This window comes from Oncorhynchus mykiss, chromosome 11, assembly GCF_057628025.1.
Source record: "Oncorhynchus mykiss isolate SJ-2025 chromosome 11, ASM5762802v1, whole genome shotgun sequence".
NCBI classification, from domain to species: Eukaryota; Metazoa; Chordata; class Actinopteri; order Salmoniformes; family Salmonidae; genus Oncorhynchus; species Oncorhynchus mykiss.
This window is the reverse complement of record NC_143032.1, coordinates 42,903,051-42,928,184: the sequence shown is the minus strand read 5'-3', so window position 1 is coordinate 42,928,184 and position 25,134 is coordinate 42,903,051. Positions and strand designations below refer to the sequence as shown.

The 25,134-nt window shown below is 44.6% G+C and overlaps 1 protein-coding gene across 2 annotated transcripts in view; it reads left to right on the top strand.

Annotated features, from left to right (window-relative positions):
• Positions 1-24,890, top strand: part of adgrv1 (adhesion G protein-coupled receptor V1) — a 212,527-nt gene extending 187,637 nt beyond the window's left edge. For both annotated transcript variants that reach the window (XM_036935476.2, XM_090190170.1), the window contains 2 exons: positions 8,870-9,047; positions 24,420-24,890. In XM_036935476.2, coding sequence (XP_036791371.2) covers positions 8,870-9,047; positions 24,420-24,538 — 297 coding nt within the window. In that variant the 3' untranslated portion in view covers positions 24,539-24,890. The remainder of the gene's footprint in view (positions 1-8,869; positions 9,048-24,419) is intronic.
• Positions 24,891-25,134: the final 244 nt, after the last annotated feature.

Genomic DNA, 25,134 nt, shown 5'->3' with positions numbered 1-25,134 from the left:
GTCTGTCTGTCTGTCTGTCTGTCTGTCTGTCTGTCTGTCTGTCTGTCTGTCTGTCTGTCTGTCTGTCTGTCTGTCTGTCTGTCTGTCTGTCTGTCTGTCTGTCCAGGCCTGTTTAGATAGGCTATTATGTCTGTCTGTAATTACAGGCCTGTTTAGATAGGCTATTATGTCTGTCTGTAATTACAGGCCTGTTTAGATAGGCTATTATGTCTGTCTGTAATTACAGGCCTGTTTAGATAGGCTATTATGTCTGTCTGTAATTACAGGCCTGTTTAGATAGGCTATTATGTCTGTCTGTAATTACAGGCCTGTTTAGATAGGCTATTATGTCTGTCTGTAATTACAGGCCTGTTTAGATAGGCTATTATGTCTGTCTGTAATTACAGGCCTGTTTAGATAGGCTATTATGTCTGTCTGTAATTACAGGCCTGTTTAGATAGGCTATTATGTCTGTCTGTAATTACAGGCCTGTTTAGATAGGCTATTATGTCTGTCTGTAATTACAGGCCTGTTTAGATAGGCTATTATGTCTGTCTGTAATTACAGGCCTGTTTAGATAGGCTATTATGTCTGTCTGTAATTACAGGCCTGTTTAGATAGGCTATTATGTCTGTCTGTAATTACAGGCCTGTTTAGATAGGCTATTATGTCTGTCTGTAATTACAGGCCTGTTTAGATAGGCTATTATGTCTGTCTGTAATTACAGGCCTGTTTAGATAGGCTATTATGTCTGTCTGTAATTACAGGCCTGTTTAGATAGGCTATTATGTCTGTCTGTAATTACAGGCCTGTTTAGATAGGCTATTATGTCTGTCTGTAATTACAGGCCTGTTTAGATAGGCTATTATGTCTGTCTGTAATTACAGGCCTGTTTAGATAGGCTATTATGTCTGTCTGTAATTACAGGCCTGTTTAGATAGGCTATTATGTCTGTCTGTAATTACAGGCCTGTTTAGATAGGCTATTATGTCTGTCTGTAATTACAGGCCTGTTTAGATAGGCTATTATGTCTGTCTGTAATTACAGGCCTGTTTAGATAGGCTATTATGTCTGTCTGTAATTACAGGCCTGTTTAGATAGGCTATTATGTCTGTCTGTAATTACAGGCCTGTTTAGATAGGCTATTATGTCTGTCTGTAATTACAGGCCTGTTTAGATAGGCTATTATGTCTGTCTGTAATTACAGGCCTGTTTAGATAGGCTATTATGTCTGTCTGTAATTACAGGCCTGTTTAGATAGGCTATTATGTCTGTCTGTAATTACAGGCCTGTTTAGATAGGCTATTATGTCTGTCTGTAATTACAGGCCTGTTTAGATAGGCTATTATGTCTGTCTGTAATTACAGGCCTGTTTAGATAGGCTATTATGTCTGTCTGTAATTACAGGCCTGTTTAGATAGGCTATTATGTCTGTCTGTAATTACAGGCCTGTTTAGATAGGCTATTATGTCTGTCTGTAATTACAGGCCTGTTTAGATAGGCTATTATGTCTGTCTGTAATTACAGGCCTGTTTAGATAGGCTATTATGTCTGTCTGTAATTACAGGCCTGTTTAGATAGGCTATTATGTCTGTCTGTAATTACAGGCCTGTTTAGATAGGCTATTATGTCTGTCTGTAATTACAGGCCTGTTTAGATAGGCTATTATGTCTGTCTGTAATTACAGGCCTGTTTAGATAGGCTATTATGTCTGTCTGTAATTACAGGCCTGTTTAGATAGGCTATTATGTCTGTCTGTAATTACAGGCCTGTTTAGATAGGCTATTATGTCTGTCTGTAATTACAGGCCTGTTTAGATAGGCTATTATGTCTGTCTGTAATTACAGGCCTGTTTAGATAGGCTATTATGTCTGTCTGTAATTACAGGCCTGTTTAGATAGGCTATTATGTCTGTCTGTAATTACAGGCCTGTTTAGATAGGCTATTATGTCTGTCTGTAATTACAGGCCTGTTTACATAGGCTATTATGTCTGTCTGTAATTACAGGCCTGTTTAGATAGGCTATTATGTCTGTCTGTAATTACAGGCCTGTTTAGATAGGCTATTATGTCTGTCTGTAATTACAGGCCTGTTTAGATAGGCTATTATGTCTGTCTGTAATTACAGGCCTGTTTAGATAGGCTATTATGTCTGTCTGTAATTACAGGCCTGTTTAGATAGGCTATTATGTCTGTCTGTAATTACAGGCCTGTTTAGATAGGCTATTATGTCTGTCTGTAATTACAGGCCTGTTTAGATAGGCTATTATGTCTGTCTGTAATTACAGGCCTGTTTAGATAGGCTATTATGTCTGTCTGTAATTACAGGCCTGTTTAGATAGGCTATTATGTCTGTCTGTAATTACAGGCCTGTTTAGATAGGCTATTATGTCTGTCTGTAATTACAGGCCTGTTTAGATAGGCTATTATGTCTGTCTGTAATTACAGGCCTGTTTAGATAGGCTATTATGTCTGTCTGTAATTACAGGCCTGTTTAGATAGGCTATTATGTCTGTCTGTAATTACAGGCCTGTTTAGATAGGCTATTATGTCTGTCTGTAATTACAGGCCTGTTTAGATAGGCTATTATGTCTGTCTGTAATTACAGGCCTGTTTAGATAGGCTATTATGTCTGTCTGTAATTACAGGCCTGTTTAGATAGGCTATTATGTCTGTCTGTAATTACAGGCCTGTTTAGATAGGCTATTATGTCTGTCTGTAATTACAGGCCTGTTTAGATAGGCTATTATGTCTGTCTGTAATTACAGGCCTGTTTAGATAGGCTATTATGTCTGTCTGTAATTACAGGCCTGTTTAGATAGGCTATTATGTCTGTCTGTAATTACAGGCCTGTTTAGATAGGCTATTATGTCTGTCTGTAATTACAGGCCTGTTTAGATAGGCTATTATGTCTGTCTGTAATTACAGGCCTGTTTAGATAGGCTATTATGTCTGTCTGTAATTACAGGCCTGTTTAGATAGGCTATTATGTCTGTCTGTAATTACAGGCCTGTTTAGATAGGCTATTATGTCTGTCTGTAATTACAGGCCTGTTTAGATAGGCTATTATGTCTGTCTGTAATTACAGGCCTGTTTAGATAGGCTATTATGTCTGTCTGTAATTACAGGCCTGTTTAGATAGGCTATTATGTCTGTCTGTAATTACAGGCCTGTTTAGATAGGCTATTATGTCTGTCTGTAATTACAGGCCTGTTTAGATAGGCTATTATGTCTGTCTGTAATTACAGGCCTGTTTAGATAGGCTATTATGTCTGTCTGTAATTACAGGCCTGTTTAGATAGGCTATTATGTCTGTCTGTAATTACAGGCCTGTTTAGATAGGCTATTATGTCTGTCTGTAATTACAGGCCTGTTTAGATAGGCTATTATGTCTGTCTGTAATTACAGGCCTGTTTAGATAGGCTATTATGTCTGTCTGTAATTACAGGCCTGTTTAGATAGGCTATTATGTCTGTCTGTAATTACAGGCCTGTTTAGATAGGCTATTATGTCTGTCTGTAATTACAGGCCTGTTTAGATAGGCTATTATGTCTGTCTGTAATTACAGGCCTGTTTAGATAGGCTATTATGTCTGTCTGTAATTACAGGCCTGTTTAGATAGGCTATTATGTCTGTCTGTAATTACAGGCCTGTTTAGATAGGCTATTATGTCTGTCTGTAATTACAGGCCTGTTTAGATAGGCTATTATGTCTGTCTGTAATTACAGGCCTGTTTAGATAGGCTATTATGTCTGTCTGTAATTACAGGCCTGTTTAGATAGGCTATTATGTCTGTCTGTAATTACAGGCCTGTTTAGATAGGCTATTATGTCTGTCTGTAATTACAGGCCTGTTTAGATAGGCTATTATGTCTGTCTGTAATTACAGGCCTGTTTAGATAGGCTATTATGTCTGTCTGTAATTACAGGCCTGTTTAGATAGGCTATTATGTCTGTCTGTAATTACAGGCCTGTTTAGATAGGCTATTATGTCTGTCTGTAATTACAGGCCTGTTTAGATAGGCTATTATGTCTGTCTGTAATTACAGGCCTGTTTAGATAGGCTATTATGTCTGTCTGTAATTACAGGCCTGTTTAGATAGGCTATTATGTCTGTCTGTAATTACAGGCCTGTTTAGATAGGCTATTATGTCTGTCTGTAATTACAGGCCTGTTTAGATAGGCTATTATGTCTGTCTGTAATTACAGGCCTGTTTAGATAGGCTATTATGTCTGTCTGTAATTACAGGCCTGTTTAGATAGGCTATTATGTCTGTCTGTAATTACAGGCCTGTTTAGATAGGCTATTATGTCTGTCTGTAATTACAGGCCTGTTTAGATAGGCTATTATGTCTGTCTGTAATTACAGGCCTGTTTAGATAGGCTATTATGTCTGTCTGTAATTACAGGCCTGTTTAGATAGGCTATTATGTCTGTCTGTAATTACAGGCCTGTTTAGATAGGCTATTATGTCTGTCTGTAATTACAGGCCTGTTTAGATAGGCTATTATGTCTGTCTGTAATTACAGGCCTGTTTAGATAGGCTATTATGTCTGTCTGTAATTACAGGCCTGTTTAGATAGGCTATTATGTCTGTCTGTAATTACAGGCCTGTTTAGATAGGCTATTATGTCTGTCTGTAATTACAGGCCTGTTTAGATAGGCTATTATGTCTGTCTGTAATTACAGGCCTGTTTAGATAGGCTATTATGTCTGTCTGTAATTACAGGCCTGTTTAGATAGGCTATTATGTCTGTCTGTAATTACAGGCCTGTTTAGATAGGCTATTATGTCTGTCTGTAATTACAGGCCTGTTTAGATAGGCTATTATGTCTGTCTGTAATTACAGGCCTGTTTAGATAGGCTATTATGTCTGTCTGTAATTACAGGCCTGTTTAGATAGGCTATTATGTCTGTCTGTAATTACAGGCCTGTTTAGATAGGCTATTATGTCTGTCTGTAATTACAGGCCTGTTTAGATAGGCTATTATGTCTGTCTGTAATTACAGGCCTGTTTAGATAGGCTATTATGTCTGTCTGTAATTACAGGCCTGTTTAGATAGGCTATTATGTCTGTCTGTAATTACAGGCCTGTTTAGATAGGCTATTATGTCTGTCTGTAATTACAGGCCTGTTTAGATAGGCTATTATGTCTGTCTGTAATTACAGGCCTGTTTAGATAGGCTATTATGTCTGTCTGTAATTACAGGCCTGTTTAGATAGGCTATTATGTCTGTCTGTAATTACAGGCCTGTTTAGATAGGCTATTATGTCTGTCTGTAATTACAGGCCTGTTTAGATAGGCTATTATGTCTGTCTGTAATTACAGGCCTGTTTAGATAGGCTATTATGTCTGTCTGTAATTACAGGCCTGTTTAGATAGGCTATTATGTCTGTCTGTAATTACAGGCCTGTTTAGATAGGCTATTATGTCTGTCTGTAATTACAGGCCTGTTTAGATAGGCTATTATGTCTGTCTGTAATTACAGGCCTGTTTAGATAGGCTATTATGTCTGTCTGTAATTACAGGCCTGTTTAGATAGGCTATTATGTCTGTCTGTAATTACAGGCCTGTTTAGATAGGCTATTATGTCTGTCTGTAATTACAGGCCTGTTTAGATAGGCTATTATGTCTGTCTGTAATTACAGGCCTGTTTAGATAGGCTATTATGTCTGTCTGTAATTACAGGCCTGTTTAGATAGGCTATTATGTCTGTCTGTAATTACAGGCCTGTTTAGATAGGCTATTATGTCTGTCTGTAATTACAGGCCTGTTTAGATAGGCTATTATGTCTGTCTGTAATTACAGGCCTGTTTAGATAGGCTATTATGTCTGTCTGTAATTACAGGCCTGTTTAGATAGGCTATTATGTCTGTCTGTAATTACAGGCCTGTTTAGATAGGCTATTATGTCTGTCTGTAATTACAGGCCTGTTTAGATAGGCTATTATGTCTGTCTGTAATTACAGGCCTGTTTAGATAGGCTATTATGTCTGTCTGTAATTACAGGCCTGTTTAGATAGGCTATTATGTCTGTCTGTAATTACAGGCCTGTTTAGATAGGCTATTATACCTGTCTGTAATTACAGGCCTGTTTAGATAGGCTATTATACCTGTCTGTAATTACAGGCCTGTTTAGATAGGCTATTATACCTGTCTGTAATTACAGGCCTGTTTAGATAGGCTATTATACCTGTCTGTAATTACAGGCCTGTTCATATAGACTATTACACCTATCTGCCATTACAGGCCTGTTCAGAAAGACTATTTCACCTGTCTGTCTGTCTGGCATTACAGGCCTGTTCAGATAGGCTATTTCACCTGTCTGTCTGTCTGTCATTACAGGCCTGTTCAGATAGGCTATTACACCTGTCTGTCTGTCCGTCTGCCATTACAGGCCTGTTCAGATTAGGCTATTACACCTGTCTGTCTGTCATTACAAGCCTGTTCAGATAGGCTATTACAGCTGTCTGTTTGTCTGTCATTGCAGGCCTGTTCAGATAGGCAATTACACCTGTATGTCTGTCTGTCTGTCTGTCATTACAGGCCTGTTTAGATAGGCTATTATACCTGTCTGTAATTACAGGCCTGTTCAGATAGGCTATTACACCTGTATGTTTGTCTGTCTGTCTGTCATTACAGGCCTGTTTAGATAGGCTATTATACCTGTCTGTAATTACAGGCCTGTTCAGATAGGCTATTACACCTGTCTGTCTGTCTGTCTGTCTGTCTGTCTGTCTGTCTGTCTGTCTGTCATTACAGGCCTGTTTAGATAGGCTATTATACCTGTCTGTAATTACAGGCCTGTTCATATAGACTATTACATCCTATCTGCCATTACAGGCCTGTTCAGAAAGACTATTACACCTATCTGCCATTACAGGCCTGTTCAGATAGGCTATTACACCTGTCTGTCTGTCCGTCTGCCATTACAGGCCTGTTCAGATTAGGCTATTACACCTGTCTGTCTGTCATTACAGGCCTGTTCAGATAGGCTCTTACGTCCGTCCGTCCGTCATTACAGGCCTGTTTAGATAGGCTATTATACCTGTCTGTCATTACAGGCCTGTTCAGATAGGCTATTATACCTGTCTGTCATTACAGGCCTGTTCAGATAGGCTATTATACCTGTCTGTCATTACAGGCCTGTTCAGATAGGCTATTATACCTGTCTGTCATTACAGGCCTGTTCAGATAGGCTAGTATACCTGTCTGTCATTACAGGCCTGTTCAGATAGGCTATTATACCTGTCTGTCATTACAGGCCTGTTCAGATAGGCTATTATACCTGTATGTCATTACAGGCCTGTTCAGATAGGCTAGTATACCTGTCTGTCATTACAGGCCTGTTCAGATAGGCTATTATACCTGTCTGTCATTACAGGCCTGTTCAGATAGGCTATTATACCTGTCTGTCATTACAGGCCTGTTCAGATAGGCTATTATACCTGTCTGTCATTACAGGCCTGTTCAGATAGGCTATTACACCTGTCTGTCTGTCTGGCTGGCTGTTGATGATATGTTGATCTTATGAATCAGCTGTGTAGTGCTAGGGCAAAAACTAAAATATGCACCCCTTTAGGTCCCCAGGACCAGGATTAAGAAACACTGTGAGAGGCTATTACACCTGTGTGTCAATCACTGAGGGAGAGAGGGAGGGAGGCTGGTGAAACTGGGTTTCCTGGAAAACTCAGACTAAGGGAAAATTAGTTTCCACAAGGATTCTTTCCACAACGCAATAATTCCCTGTCTGTGCCTTGGATGGCGTCATTTTGTATTTATGAGAGGACAGGGATAGTTGTCCAGTGATGGGTTATATTACTACCTGGACACATACTGTGTGCTGAAAAACATCCCGTCTCTTTTGTGGTGGAAACCACACAAGATTGCTTAGCCAAGTGAAACATCTTAGCTATGTACACAAAGTGCCAGTTCTCATGGCTAGCTGATTGTCTGTGATGGTGCTGAACTCTCTATTCCCATCACCACTCATCCAGACATCCAGTGATTAGCCCTGGGAACTCTCTGGGTCTCTCTGGGTCTCTCTGGGTCTCTCTGGGTCTATCTGGGTCTATCTGGGTCTATCTGGGTCTATCTGGGTCTCTCTCTCTCTCTCTCTCTCTCTCTCTCTCTCTCTCTCTCTCTCTCTCTCTCTCTCTCTCTCTCTCTCTCTCTTTCTCGCCCCCCTCTGTCACCCCTCTCTCCCTTTTTATTTATCTCCCTCCCCCTCTTCCTCTCCCTCTGTCTCTCACTCTCTTTCTGAAGAAAAAGGATTCATCAGTGCAGCAGGTTCAGTGCAATATTTGCATATTTGAGACTGATTTTGTATGAGACCCAGAGCCAGCGACCTCCCTCTCACCCCTTAACCCCCACATGAGCCTTCGTCCTGCGTTAACCCCTTTGGGGAGCTTTGACAACATAAACTCTGCGTGGCCCTCCATGTCTAAGACGTGATTACACGGCTGACAGGCCCATTCTCTGCTGTCCTGAGCTGACTCCCTGCCAGAATGGGACTGGTTTTTGTCATTGCATTAATCACAGAGATTTAGTTCCCCCCTTTACGTTCTCGTCTCTGGTTTGTGTTGTTTATGCAAATACATAAGGATACCCACTGTGCACTCCAAATACTGTACATTTTAGCTCACACAAAAAACTCTAGAAATGTAACCCTGACATCATTTATGCCCTCTGATCAGTGTCATTTCAACGTGTTGGACAGTGGCTGTCTTTGTTAGTGCCGTATACAGTCTGTAAAGATATGCTGTGTGTGTGCACGCGTGTGCATGTACGCGTGTATGTGAGTGCATATTTGTGTTTTTGTGTGTGTGTGTGTGTGTGTGTGTGTGTGTGTGTGTGTGTGTGTGTGTGTGTGTGTGTGTGTGTGTGTGGCAGGTGTCCGCGGACTGGGAGCGTGCGTCCCTGCGTCCGGGCAGTCAGCCCAGCAGTGTGTTTAAGCAGAGCCCTCAGAGTGGGACCTACACCACCGACGGAGGAGGCTTCATCAACGACAACCTAGTGGCCGACGAGGAGTCCCAGGAGTTTGACGACCTCATATTTGCCTTAAAGACTGGTAAGAATCACTTTGGGTTGCGTCCCAAATGCCGCCCTATTCCCTGTAGTGCACTACTTTAGAAGTGCACTTTGTAAGTAACAGGGAGCAATTTAGGACACAGATTATCACTTATCCTGCAGACATATTATTCATCAGTCATCTATAGCCTATATGAAGCCAATAATTAGAGCCCAGAGTTTTTCCTAATCAGGTCATACGGTCAGCAGAAACTCTGTGTTCTACTCATCAACACCATAATGGTGTCGAGGGAGAAGTGGATCCTGCGATGAGTCAGTATACAAACAAATCACATTTTATTCCCTCTTAAAGATAAATATATATTGTATTGTTGTTTTTTAAATGTAACTTTATTTAACTAGGCAAGTCAGTTAAGAACAAATTCTTACTTACAATGACGGCCTACCGAGGAATAGTGGGTTAACTTCCTTGGTCAGGGGGCAGGACGACAGATTTTTACCAGCTCTGGGATTTGATCCAGTTACAGTTCCAATTTGAACTTGAGCATACATGTACCTGATCTGGAATATGGGGGACTGTCACGACTTCCGCCGAAGTCGGTTCCTCTCCTTGTTCAGGCGGCGTTCGGCGGTCGACGTCACCGGTCTTCTAGCCATCGCCGATCCACCTTTCATTTTCCATTTGTTTTGTCTTCTTTTCCCACACACCTGTGTAATTCCCTCATTACTTGTCGTGTATATAACCCTCTGTTCCCCCCATGTCTGTGTGTGGAATTTTTTGTTGTAAAGTGTATGTGCACTTCTGACTGGTTTTGCGACGGGTTATTTTACCTGTATTTTGTTGTTCTGGGTGCAGATTGTTTTTTGCATTATTATAGTGCTCCAGTTGTTACCCATTTCTGCTCTCCTGCGCCTGACTTCCCTGCAGCCAGTTACACACCGCTTACAGAATTCCACACCCGAATATGGAGTCAGCAGGAGCAGGTGCCCCTGGTATAGGGGTCGAGGAGTGCGTCCGGGAGCACGGGGCGATGCTCCACCATCTCGGCGCCGCTATGGACCGCGTAGTCCAAACCATGGACTGCTGGGAGAGACAGGGAGTTCCTCCAGCGCCTCCACCAGCGCAACTGGGGTCTCCTCTACTCTCCCACCCCCTACACCCGGTCCCAGTGGGATTCGTCTCGCCCTTCCCTGGGAGTACGATGGAACGGCTGCACGCTGCCAGGGTTTCCTGTTGCAGCTGGATCTCTACCTGGCAACCGTCCACCCGGCTCCTTCGGGCCATGAGAGGGTGTCCGCCCTCATCTCGTGCCTCTCGGGGTGGGCACGAGTGGGCCAACGCCGTGTGGGGAGAAGGAGATGCGGCGCTGGACCATTTCAAGGATTTCAACCACCACTTCGGGCAGTCTTCGACCACCCGCCCGAGGGCAGAGCCACAGGTGAACATCTCTTCCATCTGAGGCAGGGGACGAGGAGTGCCAATGGGTTCGCCATGGACTTTCGGACCCTGGCCGCCTGCGTAGGATGGAACGACAGGGCCCTGATCAACCACTATCGCTGCAGTTTGCGCGAGGACGTCCGTCGGGAGTTGGCCTGCAGGGACACCACCCTCACCTTCGACAAACTGGTGGACCTGTCCATGCGGCTGGATAACCTGCTGGCTACCCGCGGACGTCCAGAGCGGGGTCTGTCGGTTTCATCCCCCAGCACCACCGCTCCGATGCCCATGGAGCTGGGGGGTGCGTAGCTCCGGGAGACCGGAGGAGGTTCCGTCTCGTGCACCATCTGTGGCGGCAGAGGTCACACTGCCGGTCGGTGCCGGGTTGGTTCCCGAGGTGAGCCAGCACCATTCTCACCCAGAGCCCTCTGTTGCACACATGTTTTTGTATCGAATATGAACAAAAATGAATTCAGCACTTGTTAGATAAATGGATTTGAACTCTTTTTTTAGGGCTATCCGGAATGTCGCTAGTTCGGCATGACCGGAGTCACCATTTCTTTTCCTGAGTTTTCCCCGGATTCCCAGCATAAGGCGCTCGTCGATTCAGGCTCGGCTGGGAATTTTATAGACAGATCATTCGCACATAGTTTAGGGATCCCTATTGTTCCAGTGGCTATGCCCTTCCCAGTTCACGACTTAGACAGTCTGCCATTAGGGTTGATTAGGGAGGCCACCGCTCCTCTGGGCATGGTGACGCAGGGGGGTCACAAGGAGAGAATCGGTCTCTTCCTCATTGACTCTCCTGCGTGTCCCGTGGTGCTAGACCTACCCTGGTTAGCTTGTCATGACCCCACTGTTTCATGGCAACGGAGGGCTCTCACGGGGTGGTTGCGAGAGTGCTCGGGAGGTGTTTAGGGGTTTCCGTTGGTGCTACTACGGTGGAAAGTCCTGACCATGACTCCAATGTGCGCATTCCCCCCGAATATTCCGACTTGGCTCTCGCCTTCTCCAAAAAGAAGGCGACTCAATTACCACCCCATCGTCGGGCGATTGTGAGATAAATTTCCTGGTAGACGCCGCACTTCCCAGGAGTCACGTGTATCCCGTCACAGGTGGAGACGGCAGCTATGGAAACATATGTATCTGAATCCCTGTGTCAGGGGTACATTCAGTCCTCCACTTCACCCTCCTCCTTGAGTTTCTTTTTTGTGAAGAAGAAGGAGGGAGGTCTGCGCCCGTGTATTGACTATCGAGCCCTAAACCAGATCACTGTGAAGTACAGTTACCCGCTAACTCTCATAGCCACAGCGATTGAGTCAATGCACAGGACACACTTCTTCGCCAAACTAGATCTCAGGAGCGCTTGCAACCTGGTGCGTATCCGGGAGGGAGACTAGTGGAAGACGGCATTCAGTACTACCTCAGGGCATTACGAGTACCTCGTCATGCCGTACTAGTTGATGAATGCTCCATCAGTCTTCCAAGCCTTTGTAGACGAGATTTTCAGGGACTTGCACGGGCAGGGTGTAGTGGTGTATATTGATGATATTCTGTAATACTCCACTGCACGCGCAGAGTGTGTGTCCCTGGTACGCAGGGTGCTTGATCGCCTGTTGGAAGCATGACCTGGAAGTCAAGGCTGAAAAATGCATTTTCTTTCAGCAGTCCATCTCCTTCCTAGGGTACCGCATTTCCACCTCAGGGGTGGAGATGGAGAGTGACCGCATTTCAGCCGTGCGTAATTGGCCGACTCCCACCACGGTAAAGGAGGTGCAGTGGTTTCTAGGGTTTGCCAATTACTACCGGAGGTTTATCCGGGGTTTTGGTCAGGTAGCGGCTCCCATTACCTCACTGCTGAAGGGGGGCCCGTGCGTTTGCAGTGGTCGGATGAGGTGGACAGGGATTTTGGTCACCTAAGGGCATGGAGGCATTGGCTTGAGGGGGCTAAACACCGTTTTCTCATCTGGACTGACCACCGCAATCTGGAGTAGATCCGGGCAGCAAGGAATCAAATCAAATCAAATGTATTTATATAGCCCTTCGTACGTCAGCTGATATCTCAAAGTGCTATACAGAAACCTAACCTAAAACCCCAAACAGCAAGCAATGCAGGTGTAGAAGCACGATGGCTTTAAGGAAAAACTCCCTTAACCTCTAGCGTCGCGCAATCCCGTATCCAGGAGCGTAATCATAGCCTCAAGCTCATTACCATAACGCAACGTTAACTATTCATGAAAATCGCAAATGAAATGAAATAAATATATTGGCTCACAAGCTTAGCCTTTTGTTAACAACACTGTCATCTCAGATTTTCAAAATATGCTTTTCAACCATAGCTACACAAGCATTTGTGTAAGAGTATTGATAGCTAGCATAGCATTAAGCCTAGCATTCAGCAGGCAACATTTTCACAAAAACAAGAAAAGCATTCAAATAAAATCATTTACCTTTGAAGAACTTCGGATGTTTTCAATGAGGAGACTCTCAGTTAGATAGCAAATGTTCAGTTTTTCCCAAAATATTATTTGTGTAGGAGAAATCGCTCCGTTTTGTTCATCACGTTTGGCTAAACATTTTTTTTTTTTAAATCAGTCATTACAACGCCAAACTTTTTTCCAAATTAACTCCATAATATCGATAGAAACATGGCAAACGTTGTTTAGAATCAATCCTCAAGGTGTTTTTCACATATATATTCGATGATAAGTTATTCGTGGCAGTTGGGTTTCTCCTCTGAAGCAAATGGTAAAATACACGCAGCTGGAGATTACGCAATAATTGCAACGGAGGACACCAAGCGAGCACCTGGTAAATGTAGTCTCTTATGGTCAATCTTCCAATGATATGCCTACAAATACGTCACAATGCTGCAGACACCTTGGGGAAATGACAGAAAGTGTAAGCTCATTCCTGGCGCATTCACAGCCTTATAAGGAGACATTGGAACAAAGCGCATTCAAAATCTGGGGCATTTCCTGTTTGAAATGTCATCTTGGTTTCGCTTGTAGCATCAGTTCTGTGGCACTCACAGATAATATCTTTGCAGATTTGGAAACGTCAGAGTGTTTTCTTTCCAAAGCTGTCAATTATATGCATAGTCGTGACAAAATATCTTGTTTAAAACGGTAACGTTATTTTATCCAAAAATTAAAAGAGCGCCCCCTATATTGAAGAAGTTAAAGGCCAAAACCTAGGAAGAAACCTAGAGAGGAACCAGGCTATGAAGGGTGGCCAGTCCTCTTCTGGCTGTGCCGGGTGGAGATTATTACAGAACATGACCAAGATGTTCAAATGTTCATAAATGACCAGCATGGTCAAATAATAATAATCACAGTAGTTGTTGAGGGTGCAGCAAGTCAGCACGTCAGGAGTAAACGTCAGTTGGCTTTTCATAGCCGATCATTAAGAGTATCTTGACCACTCCTGCTGTCTCTAGAGAGTTGAAAACAGCAGGTCTGGGACAGGTAGCACGTCCGGTGAACAGGTCAGGATTCCATAGCCGCAGGCAGAACAGTTGAAACTGGAGCAGCAGCACGGCCAGGTGGACTGGGGACAGCAAGGAGTAATCATGCCAGGTAGTCCTGAGGCATGGTCCTAGGGCTCAGGTCCTCAGAGAGAACGAGAGAAAGAGAGAATTAGAGAGAGCATACTTAAATTCACACAGGACACCGGATAAGACAGGAGAAGTACTCCAGATATAACAAACTGACCCTAGCCCCCCGACACATAAACTACTGCAGCATAAATACTGGAGGCTGAGACAGGATGGGTGAGGAGACACTGTGGCCCCATCCGATGATACCCCGGGACAGGGCCAAACAGGAAGAATATAACCCACTTTTCCAAAGCACAGCCCCCACACCACTAGAGGGATATCTTCAACCACCAACTTACCATCCTGAGACAAGGCCGAGTATAGCCCACAAATATCTCCGCCATGGCACAACCGAAGGGGGGGCGCCAACCCAGACAGGAAGATCATGTCAGTGACTCAACCCACTCAAATGACGCACCCCTCCTAGGAACAGCATGAAAGAGCACCAGTAAGCCAGTGACTCGGCCCCTGTAATAGGGTTAGAGGCAGAGAATCCCAGTGCAGAGAGGGGAACCGGTCAGGCGGAGACAGCAAGGGCGGTTCGTTGCTCCAGAGCCTTTCCATTCACCTTCACAGCGAGGGAAATCTTCTAGCGAGGGAAATATTGTGGCTTCACCATGTTTCATTGAAATTAACAGCTGTGTGTCATCCAAATAGCAGTGAAAGTTAACATTATGTTTTCGGATGACATCCCCAAGAGGTAAAATATATAGTGAAAACAATAGTGGTCCTAAAGCGGAACCTTGAGGAAAACCGAAATTTACAGTTGATTTGTCCGAGGACAAACCATTCACAGAGACAAACTGATATCTTTCCCACAGATAAGATCTAAACCAGGCCAGAACTTGTCCGTGTAGACCAATTTGGGTTTCCAATCTCTCCAAAAGAATGTGGTGATCGATGGTATTAAAAGCAGCACTAAGGTCTAGGAGCACGAGGACTGATGCAGAGCCTCGGTCTGATGCCATTAAAAGGTAATTTACCACCTTCAGTGCTATGATGGGGTCTAAAACCAGACTGAAGCATTTTGTAAACATTGTTTGTCTTCAGGAAGGCAGTGAGTTGCTGTGCAACAGCTTTTTCTAAACATTTTGAGAGGAATGGAAGATTCGGTATAGGCCGATAGTTTTTATATTTTCTGGGATAAGGTTTGGCTTTTTCAAGAGAGGCTTTATTACTGCCACTTTTAGTGAGTTTGGTACACATCCGGTGGATAGAGAGCCATTTATTATGTTCAACATAGGAGGGCCAAGCAGAGGAAGCAGCTCTTTCAGTAGTTTAGTTGGAATAGGGTCCAGTATGCAGCTTGAAGGTTTAGAGGCCATGATTATTTTCATCATTGTGTCAAGAGATATAGTACTAAAACACTTGAGTGTCTCTCTTGATCCTAGGTCCTGGCAGAGTTGTGCAGACTAAGGACAACTGAGCTTTGAAGGAATACGCAGATTTAAAGAGGAGTCCGTAATTTGCTTTCTAATGATAATGATCTTTTCCTCAAATAAGTTCATGAATGTATTACTGCTGAAGTGAAAGCCATCCTCACTTGGGGTATGCTGCTTTTTAGTTAGCTTTGCGACAGTATCAAAAATAAATTTGGGATTGTTCTTATTTTCCTCAATTAAGTAGGAAAAATAGGATGATCGAGCAGCAGTGAGGGCTCTTCGATACTGCACGGTATTGACTTTCCAAGGTTAACTGATTTTGGTCCTCTGACGTCCTTGGGTAGGCAGAGGGAGTCTGGAAAGGCATCAAGGAATCTTTGTGTTGTCTGGGAATTTATAGCACGACTTTTGATGCTCCTTGGTTGGGGTCTGAGCAGATTATTTGTTGCAATATCAAACGTAATAAAATGGTGGTCCGATAGTCCAGGATTATGAGGAAAAACATTAAGATCCACAACATTTATTCTATGTGACAAAACTAGGTCCAGAGTATGACTGTGACAGTGAGTAGGACCTGAGAGATGTTTGACAAAACCCACTGAGTCGATGATGGCTCCGAAAGCCTTTTGGAGTGGGTCTGTGGACTTTTCCATGTGAATATTAAAGTCACCAAAAATTTGAATATTATCTGCTATCACTACAAGGTCTGATAGGAATTCAGGGAACTCAATGAGGAACGCTGTATATGGCACAGGAGGCCCGTAAACAGTAGCTATAAAAAGTGATTGAGTAGGCAGCATAGATTTCATGACTAGAAGCTCAAAAGACGAAAACATATATATATTTTTTTTGTAAATTGACATTTGCTATCGTAAATGTTAGCAACACCTCCGCCTTTGCGGGATCCACGGGGGATATGGTCACTAGTGGAGACTGAACCCTCGCCAGGTAAGGTGGGCCATATTTTTGTGGGCCGCTCTCTGTATGACACAGAGAGCGGCCCATTGATTCCACCCCCATACTCCCGGCCTCCTGTCTGGTGGCGCCGGCAGTGTGGGAGCTGGACGCGGACATAGAGCAGGCGTTACGTGCAGAGCCCGCTCCCCTCCAGTGTCCCGCTGGGCGTCTGTACGTTCCGTCTACTGTCCGTGACTGGCTGATCTATTGGGCCGACACGTCACCCTCCTCTGGTCATCCATGCATCGGTCGGACGGTGCGCTGTCTAAGTGGGAAGTACTGGCGGCCCACTTTGGCTAAGGACGTGAGGGTTTCCTCCTGCTCGGGGTGCGCTCAGTGTAAGGCTCCTAGGCACCTGCCCAGAGGTAAGCTACACCCTTTACCCGTTCCACAACAGCCTTGGTCGCACCTGTCGGTCGATTTCCTTACCGATCTTCCACCCTCACAGGGTAACACCACGATCTTGGTCGTTGTGGACCGTTTTTCCAAATCCTTCCGTCTCCTCCCTCTGCCCGGTCACCCTACGGCCCTACAGACTGCGGAGGCCTTGTTTACACACATCTTCCTGCACTACGGGGTGCCTGAGAATGTAGTGTCTGATCGGGGTCCCCAGTTCACTTCGAGGGTCAGGAGGGAGTTCATGGAACGTCTTGGGGTCTCGATCAACCTTGGGGTTTCACCCTGAGAGTAACGGGCAGGTGGAGAGAGTTAACCAGGATGTGGGTAGGTTTCTGAGGTCTTATTGCCAGGACCGGCCGGGGGAGTGGGCGGCGTTCGTGCCCTGGGCAGAGATGGCCCAGAACTCGCTCCGCCACTCCTCCACTAACCTCTCGCCCTTCTAGTGCATACTGGGGTATCCACCCGTTCTGGCTCCTTGGCATCAGAGTCAGACCGAGGCTCCTGCGGTGGACGACTGGTTCCGGCACGCGGAGGAGACATGGGACACCGCCCAGCGCAGACCATCACCGCAGTGATGCCCCGGTGTTTGCACCGGGGGACCAGGTCTGGCTCTCGACCCAAGACCTTTCCCTCTGCCAGCCCTGCCGGATGCTGGGTCCATACTGGATTCAAGGCGTCGGGCGAGGGGCCTTCAGTACCTCGTGGAGTGGGAGGGGTACGGTCCGGAGGAGAGATGCTGGGTTCCGGTGGAGGACGTGTTGGGCCCTTCAATGCTGCGGCAGTTCCACCGTCTCCGTCCGGATCGCCCTGCACCTCGCTTTCCGGGTCGTCCCCGAGGCCGGTGTCTAGCGGTTCCTCTCCTTGTTCGGGCCACGTTCGGCGGTCGACGTCACCGGTCTTCTAGCCATCGCCAATCCACCTTTCATTTTCCGTTTGTTTTGTCTTGTTTTTCCACACACCTGGTTTGCATTCCCTCATTACTTGTCATGTATATAACCCTCTCTTCGCCCCCATGTCTCTGTGTGCAAGTTTTTGTTGTAAAGTGTATGTGCACTTCTGACTGGTTTTGCGACGGGTTATTTTACCTGTATTTTGTTGTTCTGGGTGCAGATTGTTTTTTGCATTATTATAGTGCTCCAGTTGTTACTCTCCTGTGCCTGACATCCCTGCAGCAAGTTACACACCGCTTACTGGGACTCACACATGGTTTTCTAACATTTGTGTGATTTGGTGTGTGCCCATTTGAACGTGTGCATGTACATACGCATGGGTGTGTATGGAGGCCTGGTGTGTACGCGCACGTGCATTCGTGGTCCCATGGCAGCCATTACTGCTGGCCCTGCTCGGTCAGTCCTCAGCGAACCCTGTCTTGCGGCTGTAGGAACCATTTCTCCTCAGTCATCAATGTTTAATGAGATATGGGGTCTTACTGCCGGCTGATATATCAACGCTCCACACTCCCATTCTCAAATCACAGAGGAATCGATCTACGCTGCCTGAATAACAAGTGGCAGGACCGAGCTGAAAACATGCCAAGTAGTGTTCAGGACTTTGTTTTGTCTGTTTCTCTAGGAAATATAGGGCGCGCCCCAAATGGCACCCTATCCCCAATATGGTGAACTACTTTTGACAAGAGCCCCATGGGCACATCGAATAGTGATGTCATGTTCTTTTGTAACGTTAAAGTGGACCAAGATGGCAGTGCTGTGAGAGCGTCATGTCACGTTTGCTGTTATTATCATCATCATTATTATTGTCACAGCATAACATCATCATACCGGGTTAGATTTGATATGTCTCTTCACTCTATATAGCTACTACGTTCACTGTAGTTGGATTCTTTAGACAGGACACATGTTATTTCCATGAACCTTCTCTCACCCGTGAAGATTTCTGTTTATAGAAATACACCCCGTGGGAAGAGACGTGTCATGCGCCTTACCTTATTTCCCAGTCAGGCCTGATAACCAAGGTGTCCATATCATGGAAAGAACTCCACCTGGGCTTTGACCCCACCTCGTGATGGCCCCACCGGGCCCTTGATTGAGTGGCCTCTGAAGGGCCCCGTGCAACACAGAGGTTAATCTGGCATCTCAGTGCTAACCGGGCCCCTGGGCGAGGTCAGTGAATACACGCCAGTATCCACTCTCCGGAAAACACATGTCTATCGCCGTGGCCGCGCTAAATTAAAAGTCCCTGGCGGCAGCGGACTTGGAGTTAGTCAGAGGTGTTAATGAGAGGGGATTGGCTAGAGAGGGTAATGTTACAGTAAATAAAAGCCTTGGGGAGAGGAGAGCGCTAAACTCTTCTTCAGCCGTCTTTAACGTGTAGTGTGTGTGTTTGTGTATGATGTGTGTGCGCGCACGTGCGTGCCCGCGTCAGCTATAGTCGTTATGGAAGATGAGTCCGCATTTCACTGGCCTTGCCTTGACCTCTCTATCACCCAACTGTACACCCCATCATTCAGCCTCAAGTTGAACACGTTTATGAATGGGGTGGCATTCACGCCTCTCTTATTGTTAAAACGACATCGGGGAAGATGAATTCTATAGGTGAACAGGAATGAAAAGCATAAAGGAACAATTATAACCACAAATATCTGCTAAGTCTATTACCTGTCGTTGTTGTGGAATACCTGAAGCGCTCCTGCTACTTATTTTCTTCAAGGTTGTACAAGATGTTTAATCCTAGATACATCCAAAACAAGGACTTGGACAAAGAAATGCTGTGTTATAGCATTTCTCCTGGCCTGTGTTGTAACCGTCCCCCTTCCCGCCTCCCCCTTGGCGTGTATTTCTGACCTCTACCTCTCTACGTGGCCGGCCTTATGTTGCCACACTCAACCGATAACCTCCTTCATATCTACCCTAGACCTCCCTCAGGCGCAGGCAGAGGTCAGGGAGATAGAAGGGAAGTCTAGAATGAGGTTTTACATAATAGGCCAGTCAGTCAGGCAGTAAAGTCAGTAGCAGCACACTCATTAGGCTCTTAAAGGGTGAATCGTTAACTTACCGTCCCACTGGTTGTCCTTAATGCCCTGCTTTTACTGTACAGTCCCTTCTGAAAGTATTCAGACCAGACTTTTCCACATTTTGTTACGTTCCAAAAATAAATACATCTCAGCAATCTACACACAATACCCCATAATGACAAAGCGAAACAGGTGAATCCTGTTTCCGTTGATCATCCTTTAGAAGTTTCTACAACTTGTTTGGAGTCCACCTGTGGTAAATTCAATTGATTGGACATGATTTGGAAAGGCATACCTGTCTATATAAGGTCTCACAGTTGACAGTGCATGTCAGAGCAAAAACCAAGCCATGAGGTCGAAGGAGTTGTCGGTAGAGCTCTGAAACAGGATTGTCGAGGCACAGATCTGGAGAAGAGTACCAAAAAATGTCTGCAACATTGAAGGTCCCCAAGAACACAGTGGCCTCCATCATTTTTAAATGGAAGAAGTTTGGAACCACGAACACTCCTAGTGCTGGCCACCCAGCCAAACTGAGCAGCTCAGGGGAGAAGGGCCTTGGTCAGGGAGGTGACCAAGAACCCGATAGTCATTATCACAGAGCTCCAGAGTTCCTCTGTGGAGATGGGAGAACCTCCTAGAAGGACAGCCATCTCTGCAGCACTCCACCAATCAGGCCTTTGTGGTAGAGTGGCCAGACGGAAACCACTCCTCAGTAAAAAAGCACATGACAGCCCGCTTGGAGTTTGCCAAAAGGCACCTAAATATTCTCTGGTCTGATGAAGCAACGATTGAACTCTTTGGCCTGAATGCCAAATGCCAAGTGTCACGTCTGGAGGAAACCTGACACCATTCACCATCTACGGTGAAGGATGGTGGTGGCAGCATCATGCTGTGGGGATGTTTTTCAGCAGCAGTGACTGGGAGACTAGTCAGGATCGAGGGAAAGATGAACGGAGCAAAGTACAGAGAGATCCTTGATGAAAACCTGCTCCAGAGCACTCAGGACCTCAGATTGGGGCGAAGGTTAACCTTCCAACAGGACAACGACCCTAAGCACACAGCCAAGACAACGCAGGAGGGGATTCGGGACAAGTCTCAATGTCCTTGAGTGGCCCTGCCAGAGCCCGGACTTGAACCCAATCAAACATCGCTGGGGAGACCTGAAAATAGCAGTGCAGCAACGCTCCCCATACAACCTGACAGTGAGGTTGAGAGTATCTGCAGAGAAGAATGGGAGAAACTCCCCAAATACAGGAGTGCCAAGCTTGTCGCATCATGCCAAAGAAGACTCGATGCTGTAATTGCTGCCAAAGGTGCTTCAACAAAGTACTGAGTAAAGGGTCTGAATACTTATGTAAATAAGGTATTTCAGTGTCTTATTTTTTTTAAATTTGCAAAATTATTATGGGTTATTGTGTGTAGATTGCTGAAGTTTTTTTTTTTTACAACATTTAAGAATAAGGCTGTAACGTAACAAAATCTGGAAAAATTGAAGGGATTCTGAATTCTTCCCGAGTGCACAGTAATTGACTGTCATAAAAATTATAATTGACAAAACTGCGCAGGTAATCTGGAGGTCATTCTGTTCTTTGGATTACACCACATTGTGTTCATCCCAAATGTCAACCTATTATTCCCTTAACGTGATGGTCCAGAACTTTTTTATAATTTCAGCCTGTGGTTTTGAAAGTGGTGCTCATGAGACAAAACAGGTCTCCTGTTTTTTTGTGTGCTACATCAAATCAAATTACATGTATTTATATAGCCCTCCTTAGATCAGCTGATATCTGAAAGTGCTGTAACAGAAACCCAGCCTAAAACCCCAAACAGCAAGCAATGCAGGTGTAGAAGCACGGTGGCTAGGAAAAACTCCCTAGAAAGGCCAAAACCTAGGAAGAAACCTAGAGAGGAACCAGGCTATGAGGGGTGGCCAGTGCTCTTATGGCTGTGCCGGGTGGAGATTAAAACAGAACATGGCCAAGATGTTCAAATGTTTCTTAAATGACCAGCATGTAGTTGTCGAGGGTGCAACAGGTCAGCACCTCAGGAGTACAGTGCCTTGCGAAAGTATTCGGTCCCCTTGAAATTTGCGACCTTTTGCCACATTTCAGGCTTAAAACATAAAGATATAAAACTGTATTTTTTTGTGAAGAATCAACAACAAGTGGGACACAATCATGAAGTGGAACGACATTTATTGGATATTTCAAACTTTTTTAACAAATCAAAAACTGAAAAATTGGGCGTGCAAAATTATTCAGCCCCTTTACTTTCAGTGCAGCAAACTCTCTCCAGAAGTTCAGTGAGGATCTCTGAATGATCCAATGCTGACCTAAATGACTAATGATGATAAATACAATCCACCTGTGTGTAATCAAGTCTCCGTATAAATGCACCTGCACTGTGATAGTCTCAGAGGTCCGTCAAAAGCGCAGAGAGCATCATGAAGAACAAGGAACACACCAGGCAGGTCCGAGATACTGTTGTGAAGAAGTTTAAAGCCGGATTTGGATACAAAAAGATTTCCCAAGCTTTAAACATCCCAAGGAGCACTGTGCAAGCGATAATATTGAAATGGAAGGAGTATCAGACCACTGCAAATCTACCAAGACCTGGCCGTCCCTCTAAACTTTCAGCTCATACAAGGAGAAGACTGATCAGAGATGCAGCCAAGAGGCCCATGATCACTCTGGATGAACTGCAGAGATCTACAGCTGAGGTGGGAGACTCTGTCCATAGGACAACAATCAGTCGTATATTGCACAAATCTGGCCTTTATGGAAGAGTGGCAAGAAAGCCATTTCTTAAAGATATCCATAAAAAGTGTCGTTTAAAGTTTGCCACAAGCCACCTGGGAGACACACCAAACATGTGGAAGAAGGTGCTCTGGTCAGATTAAACCAAAATTGAACTTTTTGGCAACAATGCAAAACGTTATGTTTGGCGTAAAAGCAACACAGCTGAACACACCATCCCCACTGTCAAACATGGTGGTGGCAACATCATGGTTTGGGCCTGCTTTTCTTCAGCAGGGACAGGGAAGATGGTTAAAATTAATGGGAAGATGGATGGAGCCAAATACAGGACCATTCTGGAAGAAAACCTGATGGAGTCTGCAAAAGACCTGAGACTGGGACGGAGATTTGTCTTCCAACAAGACAATGATCCAAAACATAAAGCAAAATCTACAATGGAATGGTTCAAAAATAAACATATCCAGGTGTTAGAATGGCCAAGTCAAAGTCCAGACCTGAATCCAATCGAGAATCTGTGGAAAGAACTGAAAACTGCTGTTCACAAATGCTCTCCATCCAACCTCACTGAGCTCGAGCTGTTTTGCAAGGAGGAATGGGAAAAAATGTCAGTCTCTCGATGTGCAAAACTGATAGAGACATACCCCAAGCGACTTACAGCTGTAATCGCAGCAAAAGGTGGCGCTACAAGGTATTAACTTAAGGGGGCTGAATAATTTTGCACGCCCAATTTTTCAGTTTTTGATTTGTTAAAAAAGTTTGAAATATCCAATAAATGTCGTTCCACTTCATGATTGTGTCCCACTTGTTGTTGATTCTTCACAAAAAAATACAGTTTTATATCTTTATGTTTGAAGCCTGAAATATGGCAAAAGGTCGCAAAGTTCAAGGGGGCCGAATACTTTCGCAAGGCACTGTAAATGTCAGTTGGCTTTTCATAGCCGATCATTCAGAGTATCTCTACCGCTCCTGCTGTCTCTAGAGAGTTGAAAACAGCAGGTCTGGGACAGGTAGCACGTCCTTTGAACAGGTCAGGGTTCCATCCAGGCAGAACAGTTGAAACTGGAGCAGCAGCACGGCCAGGTGGACTGGGGACAGCAAGGAGTGCCAGGTAGTAATGAGGCATGGTCCTGGAGCTCAGGTCCTCCGTGAGAAAGAAAGAGAGAAAGAAAGAAAGAATTAGAGAGAGCATACTTAAATTCACACAGGACACCAGATAAGACAGGATAAATACTCCAGGTATAACAGACTGACCCTAGCCCCCCGACACATAAACTACTGCAGCATAAATTCTGGAGGCTGAGACAGGAGGGGTCAAGAGACACTGTGGCCCCATCCGATGATACCCCCAGAATTGATAGGATATGTTACGAATCCAATTCAAACAATATGTTACAAATTTGTTGTGCTTAACATCCTGGACTGCATCTTTAATAGTGTACTTCTTATTGGGCCCTGGTCAAAAGTAGTGCACTAGGGAATAGGGTGCCATTTGATACACCCTATTTTTCATGCCTTTACCTTTGGGACCACTGGTCATGAAACACTCCCTTCTACCTGTCAATTTGGACACGTTGACTGTAGTTGAAGTGTATAGATCATGTTCAAATGTGATAAGTTATGCGCTGTTTTGGTTGTTGATTATCATTCTCACTGACCTTTCACTCAGAACACTACAGCAGTTGTTGATGTAGAAATGTTCTGTAGGCTTTTAACCACAAACAAAATTTTAGAATTTCTGTTAATGAATCAGTAAGTTAACACTGAATGATGTCATGCATTATCATAGCTCTGGTCCACAGAGTAGTGCGCGTTCTTTCCACTACGCTCACCATGCACTAAGCACTGGACCAGAGTTAACATTGTCAATAAGTGATGATTGACATGTGTGCTGTCTCTCTCTCTCCCTGTTAGGATCTGGCCTTAACCTGAGCGACAACGAGTCGATCCACGGGAGCCATGATGGTGGGAGTACGGCCCCATCCCAGATCGTTGAACTAAGACGCATTCCCATCGCCGACACACACCTTTAACCTCCCATGTTTTTTTATACCACAGAGAAAAACACAACAGTATTTTTATATTTCTACTGCCTTTGCACTAAAACATCCCAATTTTTTTTTTTTATAGAAAGGTTGTAGATGTTTTCGTTAGCTGTTTGATATCATGAAACCCGGTGATGTTTGTATGTCTGTTTTTATATATGAGTATATAAATGTTTTACTAAATTAATTTGTGAAAGTCCTTGATGGAGTTTTTGAAGCTGATTTTATCTCTCCTTGGATGTAAACATTTTGTAAAGTTTTTAGGACACGAGCCAGCACCCTCAAACCTGCTGCTAAGGTTTGTGTAACATTGTTAATAAATAATTCAACAGCTATTTTACATTGGGCTGTCTTGATTCAATTTGTCCGCCTGTGATTGCGTTTGGAGCGGCTGGCAGCAGTCTATGGTCTGTCAACAGTTGGGCATAAAGAGAGGAGAGCTTGTGTGAGAGTTGCATAACGCAGGATGTGGAATTGCTGAGTCGCTGTCGGGTCAGACTAGAGGACACTGTGAATGCATGCAGTCTCCTGGGGGAATTTCACAAACTTGTTATACACAGTCTGAGCAATCTGGTCCTGGGAGA